At 36.0% G+C, this 20,954-nt stretch overlaps 4 protein-coding genes across 4 annotated transcripts; 3 read left to right on the top strand and 1 right to left on the bottom strand.

Moving 5' to 3' along the window:
• Window positions 1-507: 507 nt before the first annotated feature.
• LOC6603362 (neurocalcin homolog) lies at window positions 508-9,169 on the top strand. Its single transcript, XM_002028273.2, has 6 exons — window positions 508-571; window positions 1,826-1,889; window positions 7,469-7,568; window positions 8,202-8,320; window positions 8,389-8,577; window positions 8,842-9,169. The coding sequence occupies exons 3-6, from the start codon at window positions 7,499-7,501 to the stop codon at window positions 9,034-9,036; spliced, it is 573 nt and encodes a 190-aa protein (XP_002028309.1). The 5' UTR covers window positions 508-571; window positions 1,826-1,889; window positions 7,469-7,498; the 3' UTR covers window positions 9,037-9,169.
• On the top strand, window positions 3,258-5,768 carry LOC6603363 (neuronal calcium sensor 2). Its single transcript, XM_002028274.2, has 4 exons — window positions 3,258-3,841; window positions 3,925-4,068; window positions 4,742-4,870; window positions 5,483-5,768. Exons 1-4 carry the CDS (start codon window positions 3,731-3,733, stop codon window positions 5,657-5,659), a joined length of 561 nt encoding a protein of 186 aa, XP_002028310.1. The 5' UTR covers window positions 3,258-3,730; the 3' UTR covers window positions 5,660-5,768.
• An 861-nt stretch (window positions 9,170-10,030) lies between the features above and the next one.
• LOC6603329 (4-aminobutyrate aminotransferase, mitochondrial) lies at window positions 10,031-12,522 on the bottom strand. The gene is made up of 5 exons (XM_002028272.2): window positions 12,471-12,522; window positions 12,263-12,387; window positions 11,577-11,748; window positions 11,319-11,481; window positions 10,031-11,165 (listed from the first exon to the last, which is right to left on the bottom strand). The coding sequence occupies exons 1-5, from the start codon at window positions 12,505-12,507 to the stop codon at window positions 10,199-10,201; spliced, it is 1,464 nt and encodes a 487-aa protein (XP_002028308.1). The 5' UTR covers window positions 12,508-12,522; the 3' UTR covers window positions 10,031-10,198.
• Window positions 12,523-14,835: 2,313 nt separating this feature from the next.
• Window positions 14,836-16,025, top strand: LOC6603330 (mitochondrial import receptor subunit TOM20 homolog B). Its single transcript, XM_002028271.2, has 3 exons — window positions 14,836-14,993; window positions 15,057-15,132; window positions 15,611-16,025. The coding sequence occupies exons 1-3, from the start codon at window positions 14,864-14,866 to the stop codon at window positions 15,903-15,905; spliced, it is 501 nt and encodes a 166-aa protein (XP_002028307.1). The 5' UTR covers window positions 14,836-14,863; the 3' UTR covers window positions 15,906-16,025.
• The last annotated feature ends 4,929 nt before the right edge of the window (window positions 16,026-20,954 follow it).

Raw genomic sequence — 20,954 nt, 5'->3', positions numbered from 1 at the left:
AAATATTTTCGGCGGTTTAACTTAAGTTGTATCCAATTGAAATAAATATATTTACGCTTTATTTTGAAAATGATATATTTCTGAGACTCAGACGGTATATTTGATCATAAATACCCCAAGAAAATAGGAACGATTAATCTCTTACGTTTTTTTTTACCTTTTTCGGTAAAACCTTTTTTAGGCAAAATCCGATAAAAGAATGTTTTTAAAATATACCAATCAAGGAGACAATAGGTTAATTAATCATATAAAATTATGTATCCAGGGATGTGAGATCTATCTAGCTAGTAATATTCGACGCCATATCAAAAACGAGGAATATGTATAACAGAATTTGAATTCGTCAGTATATTTACGGTATATTTTGAAAATGAGACGATCTATTTTGGTATATTTCTGAGGGTCGGACCGTACATTTTATCGTTAAGTCCGCGGTCACACTGGCCACCCCTAAAATTTTTGTATTGATTGTGTGTGTTTTGGGCGAAATAAGTTTTATTGAATTTGGAGCAGTGAAACAGTTTTTTTTTAAGAAAAATGTGCATAAAATGAATGTGTAACTCGTATTCAGGTAAAATATATATATACAGAATTGTGAAATTGTTAATTATGCATCCGTAAACAGACACGGATGTGCAAACAAATGTAAATATCGCTCATTGTAGTATATGTGCATATAACATGCATACATATATACACATGCAGGTGCATTAAAAACATAGAATAGTGAACATATGTATACATTAATACACGCAACGATCAGAATTAACATACGAACATTCATATATACTCTATATATTAAGGAGCTTGCACGTACCTATTATGTACATATGTACATACATAAATTTGTGCACAACTATTCGCATTCGTTCGGTCGTGAGCATGCGACTCGTTTGCACTAGTGAAATCGTCCACCACTGGGTGTCGTCCTTGCGCTACCAAAGGACAGGGCGGACGCTTTATCTGAAATGTTTGTTTTTTATACGAGGTAATACTCATAATATTGAATTGCTGTATTCTTGCCCAGCATCATTAGCCGAGACGATATTGTCCGTCCGTGCCTTCATCTTGTTTGTCGCCTAGTTCTCAGAGACTATAAGTGCTCAAGCAACCGAATTTTGTGTTCAGACTCCTCATACTGAATTAAATCAAACTGATTAAAAATGTGTCCCCTAAAATGTGCAAGGTAAAAGAACACCGCTAATGCCGCTAGGGGTAAATCTAATAGGGGTTTTGTCGTATGCAAAATCGTGGCAATCGAATCATTATTATAGCCAGTATAAAGTAGCTCTTATCTTTCACACTCTCTCCCAGAGTGGCCTAGCATTATGGAGACTCTCCCTCTAGATTAGGCTCTGGAGCAATCAGATTTTGTGCAAAAGCTTATGCTTATGCAATTTTGAAGATTCCAAGTTTGTGCGTAACTGCAGAGAGAAAGCGCATTTCATATGGGGTTGAAGTATAGAAAGGTATTTATTAGGTTCTCTATAAATCTCAATGACCTGAATTCTACTGGAAAAAATACATATTCGTATTTTATGCAGGAAAATTATCGATTAAAACAATGCGAAAATCTAAAATTCCACTGCAGGGCTTAAGTAATATAATAGTATAATTTTTCAGTGGTTTCATTATAACTATCACTATACAAATATAAGCAAACGATGAGTATTTGTATACTTATTAATAAGTATTTGCTAGTATCTAATAATAAGTGTGTATAGTATATCTAATAATAAGTAGTGCCGCACATCTTATACATAATAGGCCAAATACATTGCAATTACTTTTATTAAATGCAACATTTTAATTCTCATATTTACAGCAACTCAATAACCTTTATGTGGTCAATAATGGTCTTTGGATTGCAAGACGGAAAACCTTATGATGTGAGTAAAATAAAACATAGTTCATAAGTGTAAATTATTGCATGGATACCCCATTAATTGCTCCAAGCGTCAGCGCAGGGCTATTGCTCGGGTTGCGCGCAGATTTGTTCATTTTGGGCCGCCTAAAAGGCAATTAAACATTAGGCCCTGATACCAAAAAAAGCAATACTACTCGTACATAAACATCGATTTCAAATGCTAATCGTATTTCATAAACTGGTGATCTAAGCTTTACTTGTTCTACAGCAGCAGATCTCAGCAGACAAACATTTTTTTAATATTAAATGGTTCCTTTTTTAAACTGTTTAATAGCGAGGATGGCGAGGAGAAGATTTATTGACAAAGAGCCCTTGTATTAAAACTACTGCATGGTTCGTTGCTATTAGTCTTGCATTCGACCTTTTTGATTTGTTATGATACAGTGATCTGATTGTAATCTGAGCTGCTTAATTTAAATCCATATAACTATGGACTTTATCTTTACTAAATCTCTCTCAGACATGCAAAAACCAAAAAGAAAAATATATTGTGATATTTGCATATACATATATGCATACAAATTAAAAGTCTGTGGCTAATTTTAGTCACCCAAAAAGAGACTAGTTTTCAGAGAAGCTGTAATGTAGTTGTAGGTGCGATTGAAAGATTTCACCAAATGAGACTAAACCGAATGTTTAGAATTCTCTAAATCGATGAAATAAACTTGGCAGACTAATCCGAAAATGATCATGGGGTTTTTTTTTTCGTACCAATTATCTTTCTACCAATCCATTTTTTTTTAGAGCTTTCTGCCTTAATTGCTCAATATAATTTCACTACGTGATAATAAGCGCGTAATTTCTAATGCACAAATTAAAACATTTATGCAATTATGAAAAGTATTGAATATTAAATGTTTCAGCTCGGGATTTGCTGTCGATTTACTGTTGCAACGCCCATAGCAGAACAATTAAAATTTATTAAGTAACAAATGAACTAAAATAAGTTACTTGTTAAAGTTTTTTTGTAAAGGAATTTCTTGCTGTGAACGAAGTTTGTCTTAAGAATAGCAGCAGATCCTTTCCAGTAGAGAGAGAAAGAGCTAATTAATCTTTACAAATGAAATTATTTTTATATATTTAAGTTACATTTGTATTAGCGCCAAATTAATATTTGGTGAATTGTGCCTATGGCAGAATGTATGAATGTATTTTTAAAATGATGATTTGGTGAATCTTAAGCATTTTAAGCAGGTAAGAACTAAATTTGTTAACAAACAAAAAAGAATAAGTTTTTGATATTCATCTGACCAGACATTACATAAAAATTAATCGAAAAAACTGTAACAGTTTGGCAACCCTATTTCGTTATGCTTAACACACAAAAAGAAGCAAAAAGAACCCTTAGCGTGTAGAGAAAAATATGGTTAACCAATAATCGTCCTGTATAGAGACGAGAATTTACGCGCATGCGCCTGAACGCCCGATTCCTTCAGTCCTTTGGTACACATCAGGTTGGAAATGAAATATACAAGTTAATAGAGCCCAATACAATTTTTTTTTCCTCACGTATTATAAAGAAAAATTGACGAGTCGAGTCGTCGCTCGATCAAACGTTATATGTGTGCTTTATATCGTGGTTTAATTGATAAATTCATGCACACCGGAGCGTTAACGTTAACGTAATGCAATAAGATGCTTTCGAAAATATCGATTTAAAGTTGGTTTTTGTTCAAAAACAAACACCAGGTCAAATGTGAAAAGTACTGGCAAGGAAAAGCCATTGAATACGTTTAGAATATATTGAAATAAATAAGTATAAGCCTTTAGTAAGTTACTAACAGAACAGTGCAAAGCAAAACAATGGGATGCTTGAGTAGTAAAGACCGTTTAACTAAAGAAGACATGGAGTTTTTGAAAACCCACACAAGATACGATGAAGCCACCATTAAAGAGTGGTATAAAGGATTTAAGGTGAGTAAACGACACTTGCGACGACCCTTGCGGCTTGGAACAACAACAAAAATCGTCTAATTGTGTTTTCTTTTTGTATATAGCAAGATTGCCCGAACGGGCGTTTGACGCCAGCAAAATTTGTCGATATGTATAAAATGTTTTTTCCATCCGGAAATGCGGAGGAATTTTGTGACCATGTTTTTCGTACATTTGATATGGACAAAAATGGATATATCGACTTCAAGGTAATTGTTTTATTTTTATTCTATTCAGAAAACAACACACACATGCTACATTTTCCGATTCCTAACATCTGCTGTGTTTTGGGAGTGGGTTTTTTTTTGTATTTTTATTCGTGCAGATGTCTGCAACAGGCAGAAGTAAGAGTTTTAAAGACGAAAAGCTACATATATTCTAGGCGATTCAGCTATGTCCATCCTCCTGAATAAATGTACACTAAAATTCACACATAAATGGAATCGTATTTAATATTCAGACTTCGTTTTTTCCATCCAAGGGGGGCACAAGGGAAACCTCCCATAAATTAATAATATGGGGGTCCCTACAGCATAAGTACACACGCACCGAATTGGGGGTGCTCCGGCTCCAGATCAGATACATATGTACATATATGGTTAAAGGTACTCGAGTCATTTCGGCTGAAACACGTGTCTTGGGGCGGGGCTTGCAATAGCACATCTCTTCGATTTTATAATAGATTTGTGGGGTCGCTGGCCTTGTTACTGGTTAGTAGGTTAATTTCTTCGGTTAGTTAGTTCTCTTTTCGTGGCCGGATTTGTGTTTGTGTGATAACCATTGTCAGGCTTTTCATATTTAAATCCATTCGTCCGAAGTTAGTGCTAAAGTAAAATATACTAATTATTAAATCTCTACGGAAACAAAATCTTTCTTTTTCAGGAATTTTTACTTGCAATAGATGTTACTTCAAGCGGAACACCAGAAGAAAAGCTAAAATGGGCTTTTCGAATGTACGATGTTGATGGAAATGGTGTCATAGACATACAAGAAATGACCAAAATTGTTCAGGTATGAAATTTAACAACAAACTAGGGCACGTCCTTGATTAAACCTACTCCCATTGACGCAATCCAGACCCACATGGGGAATAATAAAAAAAAGCTCGAGAATGTAAAAGCAAAATACATGTCGTGTGCATGACGAGACACATTGTTGCTCGACTTTACACTGGGATTAAGTCTCGGTCTCACGAATGCTAACAACAAAATACATTTCGTGTGCTTGACGAGTCACACTGATGCTCGTAAATGAGTGGCGTAAACATTAATGATGTTGCTAGTATTCAGTTAAAGCAGTCTTCCAGTAAAAATTCTCCCGTAGCATAACCTTATCCATATCTTGCATTGAAGTCATATAGCACTTCATTTTATTCTCTTGTGATCCCGATGACACACTTGATTGTCTACATCGTACTTTATCAGGGTTAGTTTTTTGCTAATTTCTCAATAGTTTCCTAAATAAAAACTGGAATTATTCCCGACGTCTAAAAGTTCTCCAAGCTGCTCTGCTATATCTAAAACATTTAAATATTAAATGAATGGTCTCAGCAATTTAGAAAAAACACTTTATATTTTGACTTGCCAGAATATTCCTCATTCATACATTTGTGTATTGTTACAGGCAATTTATGATATGCTTGGAGCGTGCTCATCCAATCGTCCTGCAGACTCCGCGGAAGAACGAGCAAAAAATATATTTGCTAAGATGGACGAAAATAATGATGGTCAATTAACGCAGGATGAGTTTTTAAAAGGATGCTTACAAGATGAAGAGTTGTCCAAAATGTTGGCGCCATAAACAATTATATCCTACAATATGTGTGTATTTGATGAAATCAGTAATGAAATGTATAAATATTTAATTTATATTTCTTATACTAAAATTAAACTATGGAATCATTAAAATATTTGCATTGTATAAGTCTCATTCCAATTTAGAATTACATCTAAACTTGGTCAAATATCAAAACTACTCTAATATGGGGATGCTAATATCACTGGGCCCAATGCGGAGCCGCAGCTAATATAAACTCTTAACTTTAATAAATGCTCTTTATCTAGTATCTGCTACGACGCTATCTTTTAATAACTTTTAATAATAACGCATCATATGCACGTATACTTATAGAGTTTAAGAGGTTATTCCTTTTTTTAAGTCTTCTTTTTTTTTTAATACATTGTCAATCATCAACTCTGTCTTAAACTAATAATATAACTGATTGGGAGCAATGTCAATTTTTATTTTCGAATATTCTCGACAGCTCACATTTTGGTGACCCCGACACGTGATTTATGTAAGCGGTGGTCATGCTCCCATCGCTAACTAGCTCTCTGGCCAGTTTCGTTTTTGAAGTAGAGATCGATACATAAAATTATTCTCATTGGCTGTGCATTAAATGACTACGAGATTGTTCTCAGTATATGATCCTTTGCTGGATGTGTCTGTCTTTCTGTCAATAGTGTCTCCACTATTTGGCTATTCTATTTGGTTTTCTTGTCGCTTTCATATTCTATTGCTGTGCTCGTGTTGGTCAGAGACTGTGTACAGGGAGACTCGGTCAGAGACGATCATAGCAGCAAGATGATAAGTCGAACGTGGTCGTTGTTGTTGGCGAGCGCGAATGAAAAAGAAATGTTTTGAATATTTGGCATAGAAAGAAGGTTTCGAAAGGCTTGGAAGTCAGTAGAATTCAGTCGAAAGTAGCTCTGTGTGGGGACAAAGAGGTTATGATTAGAGTGGTTTGATTGTAGTGGTAACCTGGCAATTAGTAACCGAAACCCAACACAGGCAAAATATTCCTCAAGGTCTACTTATACTTTTCCTTATACCTATACCTATTCTTATACTCATACTTATACTAATACATCGGCCCTATTGTGCTTAGGTGACTTCTGATGAGAACTTATGCGATTTTCTAATAGCGTGCTGTGTGTGCTGAAAACCGAGTAAAGGCTGCACGGAATGGATGATTATTAATTAAAGGATGTTCTGGCATCACATATATCAGATTCTGGACATATTTTAATTTGCGTAGTCTGCTTCCTCTGCATTACGCTCCCAATCTCTCAATATCTCATGATCAAGTTTCGAGCTTCGGCGTATTCGACAAAAAGAACGTGGGAATAGAATCGGTAGACCAGCTATAGCTTCCAAATTTCCACACACACGTCCGTTAACACTGAAGCACGTATGCTCAATGATCGCTGGGTTGGGTTCAATTTCCGCTCTGATGGCGTCATTTTCTGGCGGCTGAGAAGCATGTGAACATGGTTTCTCCACTTAATGAGTGCTGAGAGCTCAGATCAAATAGTTCAAAATTAGCAACCTGTTAACTCCTGTTAAAAAAAAAAACACTACCTTGATGTATTTGAACTCCTTTGCCTGCTCGCAAGGCCAGGGTCTTGTGTTGCGATTTTTGAGCGAAATTGTTGCATTCTTTACTTATTTACTAGTCTAAGTTACGGTCGGGCTTACATAGTACTGAGGATCTGTTCGAGACTCGCTGGCGTGGAAAAATGGGTTTGACTTGACCGATTCACTTTATTAATACTCGTAATAATTTCTTCAGATATTTCTTAATCTTATATATGTACATTACATTTACAGATTACTCTATAATGAAATTGGTCTAAAAAAATGGGAAAGCAAAATAGTAAACTTAAGCCGGAAGTTTTGGAGGACCTTAAACAAAACACAGAATTCACAGGTATGTTTTTAATTTATATATTTAACGATATAGAGAGAATTTAGGCGCTCCCTTCGCGTAACTGCGTCACATGAAAACTCACCCTTAACTGCTTAGCCTCGCTGGAAGAGAAAGAGAGTGAGACGGAAGAATCACCCACGTATGGATACTTTAAGATCCGCTAATTTGATGCTTAATGTATCTTATTTGTTCCTGGATTTACACTCTTTATTTTGCGGAGACACCGTACTCGTTTGCGGTCTGCGATTGTTTTTTTTTCTAATGCACCTCTTATATGTCAGCTGTTGATGGTTCAAACCATACAAGGGGCTAGGGTTCGGGTTTTCCCGGCTTACTTTTGTCGATAATTTCCGCATGATGTCTAGAGGGAAGGCTAGAATTTGTTCGTAAACTTGGTCTCCGTGACGTTTTTGGGGGCAACAACTTGAACGGGTTTTCCCGACCAATCTGGCTCGATTCCGTACACATCCGGCTCTTTGCTACGTATTCCTTCTAGGTTTCATACACTTCCTGCGTCACGACAACTGGTACTTCATGGATAGGTAGTCCTCTAACATCTTGCTATTCTTAGGCCTCCGGAGCTCTAGAAAAATATTTATGCCGAATTTATGATTTATTATAACCATTTTTCAGATGCTGAAATCCAAGAATGGTATAAAGGTTTTCTTAAGGACTGCCCAAGTGGTCATTTGTCTGTAGAGGAGTTCAAAAAGATATATGGAAACTTCTTTCCATATGGCGATGCAAGCAAGGTAAATAGTTTTCCAGATTACCAAACAGCCCAATAAGCTAAAAACATTTTCTTTGATTTTCTCATTAGTTTGCAGAACACGTTTTTAGGACGTTTGATGCAAACGGCGATGGCACCATAGACTTTAGAGAGTTTTTGTGCGCACTAAGTGTGACATCACGAGGTAAACTCGAGCAAAAACTGAAATGGGCATTCTCCATGTATGATTTAGATGGAAACGGATACATATCGCGGCAAGAAATGCTGGAAATCGTTACAGTAAGTATTCAACAAAAGTAATATTTTTGAGTCTTTGTTAAGAGAAGCGACTAAACATCTATATAAGTATCACTGGGAGAGCGCTAGAGAAAGAGAGAGTCGGGAATACATGCTGCTTAGCCACACTGGAAGAGAGCGCGAGAGACAAATACAATAGAATCGCTAGATCGCTGATGTTAAAAATAAACTGATTACCGCTTGCCAGTTCCTTGGAAATGAATCATCTAGGAAATGTTTAATACTACTTTATTTTTCCTCCTTTAGGCAATATATAAAATGGTTGGTTCGGTCATGAAAATGCCAGAGGACGAAAGCACTCCAGAAAAACGAACGGACAAGATATTTCGCCAAATGGATCGAAACAAAGATGGGAAATTAAGCTTGGAAGAGTTTATAGAAGGAGCCAAAAGTGATCCTTCAATAGTTCGATTATTACAGTGTGATCCACAGTCCCATTAACTGAAATAATATTGAAAAGCAAGCAATAATCATTTAATTGTATAGTGTAATTGCAAATTAAATTGTTTTTATTTCAGTGTGGAAATTATGTAAATTTCTTTTTAATAAATAGTTCTTATAATATTATATAATATTTAAATTATTAAATTTGTCTTTTTCGAACCACCATACATACGTTTTTATATTTTTCTTTTGAACTGAAAATGCTGAAATGGTGGTATGTCTGGTTACTTCAGATGCATCGGTAAGGCAGGTGGTTAGGTATTTGCACGACATGCAGATAAACCGTGTGGTCGGTAAGTGACTCTAGATGTGTTACCTCATTTGAGAATATTCAGTGTCTTTATTAGTACCCATAGTACATCTTTGGTGATCGTTGCATACGTTCCGATATAGCCGATGTCTGGATCAATTGATCTGCTTAGCTATAGGACTGTCCCATGTCCAGAATTAAATCAATGCCAAAGATCAGTTCCAAAGATGGTATATTTGATGTTGTAGAGCTCAAAAGTTTTGCGTCGCCTACATACGCCGTGACAGCACATTTGGTAACAGCGCATATCACATCTAGATAAAATATGATAATGAAAGCTCCGAGCGATAGAAAGCACATATAATCTGTAACGCGTCTTATCAATATAATTTACCGCACGACATTCGACCTTCACTAAGGGCAGGGCCAATATATGCGGAATCGAAGTGCAGGTGACTTTTTAGCAAACTTTTTCTTTAGATGTCGACAGAAACACTCAAAAATTAACAATCGTGCCGTCAAAATTGTGTGATATCATTGAACTATCACAAACCCAGTTGAGTGATGCTAGAAATGTATCGCCTATACTATCAAAATACAACATTAGTAGCCGTCTGACCCCCATATTTATTTTAAGCACACTTTAATCCTTCAATTATACATATAAGTCTATGGAAAGCAGAGGCCAGATCGAGTTTCATTCAAGTGTATAAGCAAAAAAGTGAGTCCTATGGAAGCGCACAGTTTTTAAAATATATTTTCACAATGGTATAGAATAATATAAATACAATTTCAACAAGACAAAACAAATCAGCCATATCAATTGACTTCTCTATTCCTTTGCATAGTATAGTATATAAGCATTCATTTTCTATATTCAGAGCACATTCATTTAACTTTTCAATAATCTTAGAGTGATTTCAAAACTGTTCTGAAGCGGTCCAGAACAATGTTGGCATGGTATTTCTTGAACACTAAGGCTGGACGGAAGCGAATGGATATATCTCCACATCCACCTGTTTGAACACCGGTATGCCTTAGAGCGGTTATAATACGATCTCTCACATTTGTATTGGTGCAATTAATAGCCAAAAATGTTCCACGTCCACGGGTTGAGTTAAGAATATTCGGGAATTCCTTTTCCAAGTTTAATAAACCGTCTTTTAGAACTTTTCCGGTTTCATTTACATTAGCCAATAGCTTTTCCTCCTGTATTACTTTTATGATTTCCTCCAACAGAAGTACCTTTCCCGGGTCTCCCATCCAAGTGTTAAAAATTCGATATGGCTCATTGGGTACAAAATCATCATTATGGAAATAGCCACCCAATTGTAACTTTTTGCTAAAGGTAACAACATCGGGTGGTTGCTCGAAATTAAAGTGTTCATGGCACCAGAACTTGCCAGTGCCGCCGCCTCCAGTCTGAACTTCATCGATTAAGAGGGCAACACCCCTCTTCTTGCAAATACTTTGAAGGCCTCTGAAAAACTCTGGCGACGCTTCATTATCACCTCCTTCGCTCTGAATAGGCTCGATAGCAACGCCGGCAACGGGATTGCTTTTCTTTGTGTATTGTTCAATAAGATCTTCCACTTCACTCAGACACTTTTGGTCTTCTTTTTTGTTTTCCGCCACATTTTCATCTAGAGGATATTTGTATTGGGGAAATGATGCTACAGGCCAATCAAATGATGGAATATCCATTTTATGAATATACTTTGAGTGAGTTGTGGAGAGTGCTCCTAAGGTGCGACCATGGAAGGCTCCTTTGAATGATAAAATGCTTAGTTGGGGGGAGCCTGGGGCCTGGTTTATCATACACGAGCATTTTTCCTGTTCCGTAAAGGCTGCCGTTCCACGAACTTTATTTTGATACCTGGAAAAAATTTTTTTAAGAATTAGAAATATATGTTGAAGGGGTTTTAATCGCTCATAACAAGTCCCCCGCCTTAAGGATGATTACCATTAGCAACGGACAGAAGGTTTTCTTTTATTTCCCATAATAGAACAGAACCATAAACAAACTTACCATATAAAAATGCTTTTATATGCATTTTCGTTTGAACATGACCCACACATCATAGTAGTAATTTTATTTAATCCTTTTGGGGCAATATTCATCAAAATAGAATGAAGTTTTTCCGGCCATTCTTTTCCGGGAAAAACCCCAAGTGCGGGTCTGTTGATTAAAGCTGAAAGCACGAAAGAATTATTCATAGTATACTTTTCTATATTTAAAAAACTTTATCTCCCCATTGACCCACATCAAAAAATGCTTGAAACTTACTTTTTAGATTTTTCTCATCTTTGAAAACGTTAATGAGTCTGGGATGATTATAGCCCAAAGGTACAGAGGAAATTTGGGTGTAAACATCCAGTAATACATTTCCGTCAACATCGCAAATGTAGTTTCCAGCGGACTTCTCGTAATCGGCAAACAACTGTATGGTACCGGTGCTCTGTAAAAGAAGTGTTTGCTCTTGGTAAACATTACGACTAATATACATACATATTTTTTGATAGTCCATACTTAATAATAATAACAATTAATCTACTAATATATTAAAGGGTATGGGCATAATAATAGTAAAAACATTTTCAGACTGATACGAGTATATAAATCATATTGCTCTTTAGTCTGAAGTCAACCGTTGCCATTGACAACCAAAATGAAAAAGCCGGAGAAAAATCGATGGAAAATTCGTCATGGAAACGAAACAAGAGCATTTAAAAAGAAAGGACACCTGGAAAAAGCTGAATTAAATAATCACTAAGCCGACTGTATGACATTATGCAGGGTTTGTTTTTTCCTTGGTTTTGTAGAATTGTGTACCCATTACATAAATTTTATAAAAAAGGATGTTCACTTTCACTTCCTGCCCGGTCATCACGTTTATTCTTTTAGCCTCTTAGCACATCATACTTTAAACTATGAGCAAAAGAAGCATGTTGAGAATACAAAATACAAATCACCTGAACAGCATCCAGTTTATCCTTTAGCTCAAGGGACTTCGGTCCTGGTATGGCCTTGCTTTTCACAATAGGTTCCTTGGGCTCTTGGAGAGTTGAGTATCTATTACAGCCCAATCGATACACATCTAAAAACAAAAATTTGTTTTAATTAATTTTAACAAACTGTGATACATATCTGCATTTGTATATGTATGTAGCTTTTACGAACTTTGCTTTATCAATGTATTCAATAACAAATGCCTCATGGTTATCTTTTGATTTTTTTTTTTATTTATTATGAACGAATTGATCAATAAGAGAGCTGAAGCGCCACTAGTATTCAACAGAAAAAAGATTATTATGCAGAAAGCACACGTATAAATTAACTTTGTTTGTATGTATCCTTGTTTGGATCTACAAAAATCAAAATGTGCTATCTCCGAATTAGGCAACAGAGTAGAATACATCATGGTTATGCGTCGTTTACATATGTAACTTCACATGAAAGCATAAATATTTTAAATTTAATAAAGCTGATTACACTAGGCAACAAAATTGAACCTTTTATTTGCGCTTCGATTTAAATTTGTTTATATGAATTACGGGTTTTTTTTTGTTAAGGTTTTTTTTTAAGTTTTCAAAACTGCTATTTACTTTCATGTTTCTGGAAAATATAAATAATAATATAAAGCAAAACTGATAATTTTCTGAAATTTTTTGTTTTCAAAACGTTTGTTTTAAAAACTTTGTAAAAACTTGACCATAATTTTGTATGCCCCAAACCTATTAGAAAAATTTGGTTTGGTTCGAAGCGTAAATATGGTACTGCATAGTGTTATGCTCCAGTTATGTACTCCAAAAGTGTTTGCAAATCGCAAGATTCTTAAGAAGCTTGCGATTTCAAAATTGATTTGCATACACCACATAAATATACATTTTTAATAGTTGGAAGTCTCCCGTTTTACTTACTTTTGCGTTTTGCGTTTTCAGCCAAAACGTTTCGTTTTTACGTGCTCCCGTTTTCACAAATATTTTGTATCGATATGTTCCGTTTTCTCAACGAACCTGGCACGCAAAAACAGATGACATGGTTACTTCTTAAATATACGGCGTGATAAAAATAATGCATTTTTCAACTGATTGCTTTGTAGCAAAAAGTAAAAAATTAATATATAGCACTTACGTTTTAAATTAATTGTGTCGGTAAATAGCTGTATTTATCCAGATTTTCTTTTACGCGTATGTTACGAGTCCAATCCGAGCTGGTACGAAAACACGCTGTTATGCGCCAAAATGTCGAATCGATATCCGAATCGGGCTGCGTCAGCTGTTAGCACGAAAACGCAATGTGTTGTTGCCCAATTATTTCAGAGCAAAATTTGATGTTGGGTTAAACAAAATATTTTTAAATACGGCACAAGCCAATCTGCCCTGGTAATGGTATACAATTTATGGTAATGCATCAATAAGTCATCTATTATTTTTCCTTTTTCAACTAAGATTCTTTTTGTTGTAAAAAAAATAATTTTTTTTTTCATTTCTGCACGGAAAATGATTCCGTTGTGAAAACGGAGAAACCTTGCGCTTTGAGAAAACGGGAGCAGTAATTTATCTGTTTTCAAACGTAAATCGGAAAATTTATGTGATTAAATTTATCAATTTAATACAATATCAAACACCTTAAGGTAAGGTATGATGGGCAAAAGCGAGTGGTGAAGACAGATAAGAGAGTTGGTACATTGAGCATATTCCAGATATGAAAAGTCAACATATTCTTTTAAGACACACTGGGAGAGAGAAGCAGACTGCGATAGGCAGGAACCAACCACGGGAAATTGTTCTCTTTTTTCTGGCTACTACCAACCAATTTAGTGTCTGCCTAAAATAGTATCCTCCTTATAATTGTGCCGTTCTTTCGGTAGAACCAACCCCTTTAGGAGAAAGAATACATTTTGCAAGCTTTAAATCCGAGACTCCCGAATCACGGTTGCACGTTTTGCGAGTTGATCTAAAATCATACAAATAGATTGCTGTACAGCTTTTTCATTATCCTATTTGTGGAGCTTTGACAAATCCGTCATGTGGAGATATTTAGTGCTTAGTAGCGTAAAAGGATGTCTATAATTATTACCACTTTATCTTTTTATTCTTCTTTTTAGAAGCTAGCGTTCAAAAATACAAAAGTATATTTCATATATTTTGTATTTTTCTTTTGACTGAAGCCGTATTTCTGATGTGATCAAACCGAACATTTTGGAATAGAAACAGTGGCATCATGCACATTGTAGAAATCGCATAGCTTCAATGCTGTTGTTTTCGTGAAAATGGTGATAATTTCTGGTAAAAAATGTTTAAACTATTTCAGAGCTGATATATATATTTTTCAATAAATTTAAATCTGAATACTTAAGACATTCATATTAATTAGAGGCTTTTTCTAAAATTGATACATATCCCATAAGAAATAACACTGTGCCAATTCCATTGTTTTGAATCTTTCAATGAATCTAGTTGTCACTTGACACAGAACAGAGTCGATTTGGAAAGCAAAAATATCGTTTGCATTTGATGTGATAAAAAAATACACATACATATAGTTTAAGCGGAAAAATATTTTTTGATATGCTCGAAATGAATAAAACTGCAATTGGAATTGCGGCTGGGGTTGCTGGAACTTTGTTCATTGGATATTGCATCTACTTTGACAAGAAACGCCGAAATGACCCAGAATATAAGAAGAAAGTCCGTGAGCGTAAGATTACCCTATTTGTAATGGTTAACTTGAATGAAACATGGTATTTTAATATATGAATAGGTCGCCGCCGCAGCAAAAAAACTGGAAATACTAAGGCAGGAATTCCAAATCTAAATGACCATGAAGCTATTGAAAAGTAAGTAAATCTACTCCAAAACATATTATATAAGAAGGACAGCACGTGCAGAAGTATACATTTCACATATGCATGCACATATATGTGTGTACGCACAATCAGAACAAACGATTTTTCGTAGACCTGTAAAGAAACACATTATTCGGCTAATTGAAGTGTAATTCGCATAGGGATCTGCAGTTATCTAGATTCATACAGTTCGTTCCACGCTCTTAATGAGTCAACACCAGAGGTGATTAGCCTGTAGTAACGGTGTTAGTAGCATGCGAAATTACGAAAAGTTCTTGTGTTTTCTTGGGCAACAACAATTGGCAATCAATTATGCCCATCTATGCCCATAGGTCGTGCTTTGAACGCTACGAAGCAAGTTTTCCTTCAACATATTCTACCGATCGGCTACACAATCGATGTATTATTATTCAGCCTGGTTATATGTATAGTGTAGTTTTCCAATAATACAAAATCATTTATCTTTCAGATATTTTCTACAAGAAATTCAGCTGGGTGAAACCCTTATAGCCAGAGGAGATTTCGAAACTGGCGTAGAGCATTTGGCAAACGCGATTGTTGTTTGCGGCCAGCCGGCACGTTTGCTGCAAGTGCTACAATCGTCCCTCCCAGCTCAAGTATTTGCAATGTTGATTGTAAAAATGCAGGAATTCGGGAACCGAGCTGCGGAGTCGAACGATATACAGGTCAACGTGGGCGGACAACAAGTGGACAGCAAAATGCTAGACAGCTCATCGGGAGCTGGAATTGATGACCTGGAATAAAAATTGGAGATGGCCGTAAATACTATAATAAAATGTTCAACAATAGAAATTAAGGGCCTCATATTTTAGTTACGTTTCCAATACATACAAATAAATGTACGTACACTAAAGATTCACGCATGTACCCATTATTTTTCTTGTGTGCGGCCGTGACGCAAAAATTGTTAAATCGCATGCTATACATAGTAAAGCAGATCGTCAGGCCCACGTAAATAGGAAAAATAATTACGATATCTGTTTACTAGCTTAACTCAACATTAATCAAACCAGGAATGGAGTTAAAATAAATTAATCGCCATACAAAATAAAACACGTAACGGCCTCAATAAATTGATGTATGTATATTAAAAATAAGAAATTTTAAAAAGTTGTTATCAAATATCTTTGTGCCATACGCAAATAACGGTCTGCGAGCTGTGGACTCTGGTACTCCTTGGATATCGCTAAAGGCGTTCACATCGCGACAGAAGTTCTCTCTTCCCCCGAATGATGGACCACTTTTGCACCCAAGAGTGGGTGGAATCGGAGCTCCCTATGGCGAGGATGCCCTCTGAGAGGTAACGCCGAATCGAACCTCTTTCTAAACCTTTAAACGTTCAAAACAAAAAAGTACAAATAAAAATAAATAAATTCAAACATTAAATCATATCTACCAGAATAATTATATGTAAAGCAAAATAAATGAATTGAACAATACAGCGAAATTTTTTCTGTCATTCTTCCAGCAAGCTGAAAACTTGATGAAATTACCTGAAGACGAGCGGGCAAGGACAACGGCAAGGATCGAGGCTCTACTTTATGGCCGGTACTCAATCAGTATATGTATTATATATGTTATGTGATATTTTCTGTGTCGTTTGGTTTCGCTGCTCGCAAGAGGTACGAATTGATTTTTCGCCAAACAAAATGTTCGTAAAATTGTTTGTGAGCCTTTTAAACTCGATACTCAAATTGAGAATAGTGGTGTATTAGATTTGTGGTGAAAGTGGATGTGTGTAACGTACAGACGGAAATGTTTCAGATCCCATAAAGTATACAAGTTCTTGATCAGCTTCAACAGACGATTCGATTGAGCCATGTATCTCCGTCCCTATGAGCGTCTAGTGCTCGGAGACTATAAGAGCTAGAGCAACATTTTGTATCCAGACTTCTGTGATATGACGCTGATACATGTGTATTACGTCGCGCTCCCCTTCCGCTCCCACAATGAACGTAAATCTGTGGCAACCACAATTTTAAAGATTTAAAACCCACAATCATAGAGATGTACCAGATTGCCGAATCTGGATCAGATCGGATTATTATTATAAACAAAAGGAGCAAATCCTACATATACAGTGGATACACAGCGCCCTACACGTTCTGACTGATTTTCTGTCTCTCTCGCACGCACTCTTTGTCGTTCAATGTTAGCGCCGTCTCTCTATACTGACTAAGTATCGGGTTTGACAACGTTCTCCCTCGTTATATATTAGATTTGATCTATTTTTAATTTTTCTTTACATTTTTGTTTACGTCTGTCCCTTATTTTCTACACTCACACCACAGATCACACACTGCACGATGAAAAGTCTGAGAGAGAGAGAGACGGACGTTTCGTAGCCTCTGCAATGATCCGATCTGATGCAGATTCAGCAATGTGCTGGTTATGTTCTACGTTTTTGATTTTCTCGTATCTCCAAAATTATGGATGCCACTGATTTACGTTCTTTGTGGGAGCGAGGCGAAATTTTGAAATGCGCTTGTAACAATGTGATATCACAGGATTCTGCATAAGAAATGTATTTGCTCTCGTTCTTACAGTCGCTGAGATCTAGGCGCTCGGACGGACAGGCGTGACATTCCTTCTGGGTGTTACACACAAATCTAATATACCCCCTTGCTCTTTTGAGTATTGGGTATTTGTGGAATTTGAAAAGTATGGTCAATTGTATTATAAATTATGGTAAATCCTTGCAATAAAATTCGATTCTCGTTGAAATAATACTATTTTGCATCCTTTGTAGTTTATCCATGCAATAAAATCATATCCTTGCTTTATGGCTAATTATTGGTTGCAATAAAATTATTATCCTTCCTTTATGGTCAATCATCCGTCACCTCTTTATGGAAAGTCGCCCTCGGTATAAAATTGTTATCCTTCCGTTATAGTCAATTATCCGTCAACTCTTATGGTAAGTCCTTCCTTTATGGTAAATTAACCATAAAATAAAAATAAAACCGTTTTCCTGTCATTATGGTAGACTATTCCCTAAATTCCCTATCGCTGTAAAAATGTCCCTCTGAGGAAAATTTCTCGAAGAAATGTCCTTAAAATGTCCCATTATATTAACAGATATGTACAATTTCTCCTGCCGCTAGATTTCCCCTGCAACCGGATTCGAATCGAACCCTTATTGTTGGCGCGCAACTTGTATGACTTCTAAAGAAAGAAATTTACGGTTGTTACAACATAAATTGAAATGATATTGGGAGTCCAGTCCACGCAACCAACACAGGCGACAGGCGACAGGCGCCTAGAAGAAGGCTAAGGAACAGTTAAATTTCAGCTCTCTTCGACTGCGGTTTATAACGGGATATAATACTCGTCCTGTACTGAGAGACTCGCGTCGGTCGCGTGAAGAGCTTTCAATCGAATAAATAAAAAAATGTGTTTCCATCTAAAAGCGACGTTCTTCTCACATACATAAATATGCCATAAAGGATACGACATACAAATGAATACTATGTACGTCTTGGATGCACGAGTATGTGTATGTTCAAGTGATGTTTTTTTTGGTTACTAATAATAACACAAAATCGTACAAGCTCTGAGATATGTACATACATGCATATATAGTGCTCTAATACTACAGAAATAATTTTAAAAATCTATGTGGACGTGATAAGCGGTTGCATAACATTGTGAAAGAGTTTAATTAAATTCAATTAAAAGATTACAATTTCCAATCTAATGTTTCCTGCTAAAAAGACAGTGGCTATATGGATAACGATGAACTGCAAGTGTTCAATAGCCGGTTCTTTAAAGGATACAAAATATTTATATAGTACCTCTTGACGCCCCAACAAACAAAGAAATAACCACAATATGCTAAATTACTCCCATTTTCATGAAGTTGTAATCGACTTGAATTTGTTAGCCGCAACAGCTTTAACCAGCATAGAAGAGTCAGGCAATAAACAAAATTCATGGCAACTTAATTCTCAGATAGATGTACATATCTATGTACAAAAACAATGGTAGACACACTTACAACATATTAAAGAAACCCTGTTCTTAAGGAGAACGGCTATTTAATTGGTATTTTCAACTCCGGCTGTAATAATTATCCAATTACATCATGTTCCATATCTTCAAAATTCTAGATACCAAAGGGCTGTTTGGTTTTTTTGAGTGTGGTGGCGGAAATCCTTTCTTTTGCCCTTGAACTTTTCGAATTGCATGTGAATTAATGATTGACTGTATGATATGATTGTCAAAGGGGGGTTTTGGTTGGGCCCATTCGAGTATATCAACAGCCGGTGTAGGGAACTATGTTTACTCTGTTCGAGTATACCTATATATGAAAGTCGCGCCAGCAACATTAATCTTAATTAAACTTTGGATTAATATTGTGGTTTGGCTTGACTTTTTAGCTCCGTACGCCAAGAAAATTACGAAACCAAAAATTGGATGAACATAGAAAACAGAATACAAATATTAACCAATTAAACACAAATTTGTAGCACTTGGTGCACTTTCATTCCGTAGAACACTGAATATGTTGGGTAATTTCCATGCAAACTTTTTTAAGTTTAAGAAGAGTCGATGAAAAAGTAACTAAACTAGGTCTTCAGAGAAGTATGGAAGCCAAAAAAATTCCTATATTTCCGAGACGTATGATGACCACAGACATAGGGACAGTATTGATACGGATCCGATATTGACCCGATTGTAGTATAACTTCGCTGATCTGTGAAAAAACCCATAATTCTTATGGGTTTGGAGTTGAAATCTTAATAGAACGATATTTGGTATTGTGAGCCGATAAAGCGCTAAATAAAAACGGACTGTGCTATGTTACAGTCAGAGAGCCTTAAACTGAACGAATATTTCGAATAGATGCATACAGGTGGACGAACGGAAATACAGATTACACATTACACCCCTTATGCTAAGGTACCAGTAGGGTAGCAGAACAAGTTCAGGTAATATGAAGGTATATCAAGGCGGATAATCGAAACTAGAGTGAGGCTTGGCTGCCGCCATGGATTTTGATCGAGAGTTCCAGTAAAAAAAAACTGTAGAACCTTCGAAATAGTATCAATAGAATAAGGACTACATTAATCACTCTCCACTATACAGAAGACTACGAGCAATTTTCTCTCTCCTTTAAAATCCACTTTAGTGTTTTTTTAACAAATATAATTATTGCATTTGTGGTGGGACGGGAACTGGTGTTGTGGCGCTGAACAATTATTGTTCAGTAGCTTATTTTCTCAAGATATAAGGAAAGAAACGAGCCCATTGCAGCGTTGCGGTTATTTTAAAAATTGTATGTGTGCAGTCTGGTCACACTGAACGTTTTATATGAATAAGAAGTAAACAAACAATTAATCATGTACAACTAATCCAGTGACCAACCTAACTTCGTCATATACGACTGCAGCTACAAAACTTAAACACAATTAGTCGGTAAAATTGGTCAAAATCAAAGATACATATTTTTTTTTGCTGTTTGAGCCAATTGAGTGGTCGCAGGACGATGAATCTGCAGTGACCAGATTCTTAATGTGGTACCAGCAAGGCTCGAGGAAGGCTGGAAGGAATAGGCGGCGGAATCAATTACGATTATATATAATCAAAATTTGTTGAGATATTTTTTTGTGTGTGTGTTACTACAGTGCAGAATAGGCGGCGGAATCAATTACGAATATATATAATCAAAATTTGTTGTTCGAATACAATACAACTGTCATTTCGTGCAACTATCGATATATCAAACGAACTGCGTGAGTGGCTTGCACAAGCACGAACAGCTGCGCATCGTAGTTAACTGCATACATGCT

The sequence above is a fragment of the Drosophila persimilis genome, unplaced genomic scaffold (genome assembly GCF_003286085.1).
Source record: "Drosophila persimilis strain 14011-0111.01,24,50 unplaced genomic scaffold, DperRS2 tig00000732-arrow-arrow-pilon, whole genome shotgun sequence".
In the NCBI taxonomy this organism is placed as follows: domain Eukaryota; kingdom Metazoa; phylum Arthropoda; class Insecta; order Diptera; family Drosophilidae; genus Drosophila; species Drosophila persimilis.
The sequence above is the reverse complement of the archived record's forward strand: the minus strand, read 5'-3'. Positions and strand labels throughout refer to the sequence as shown.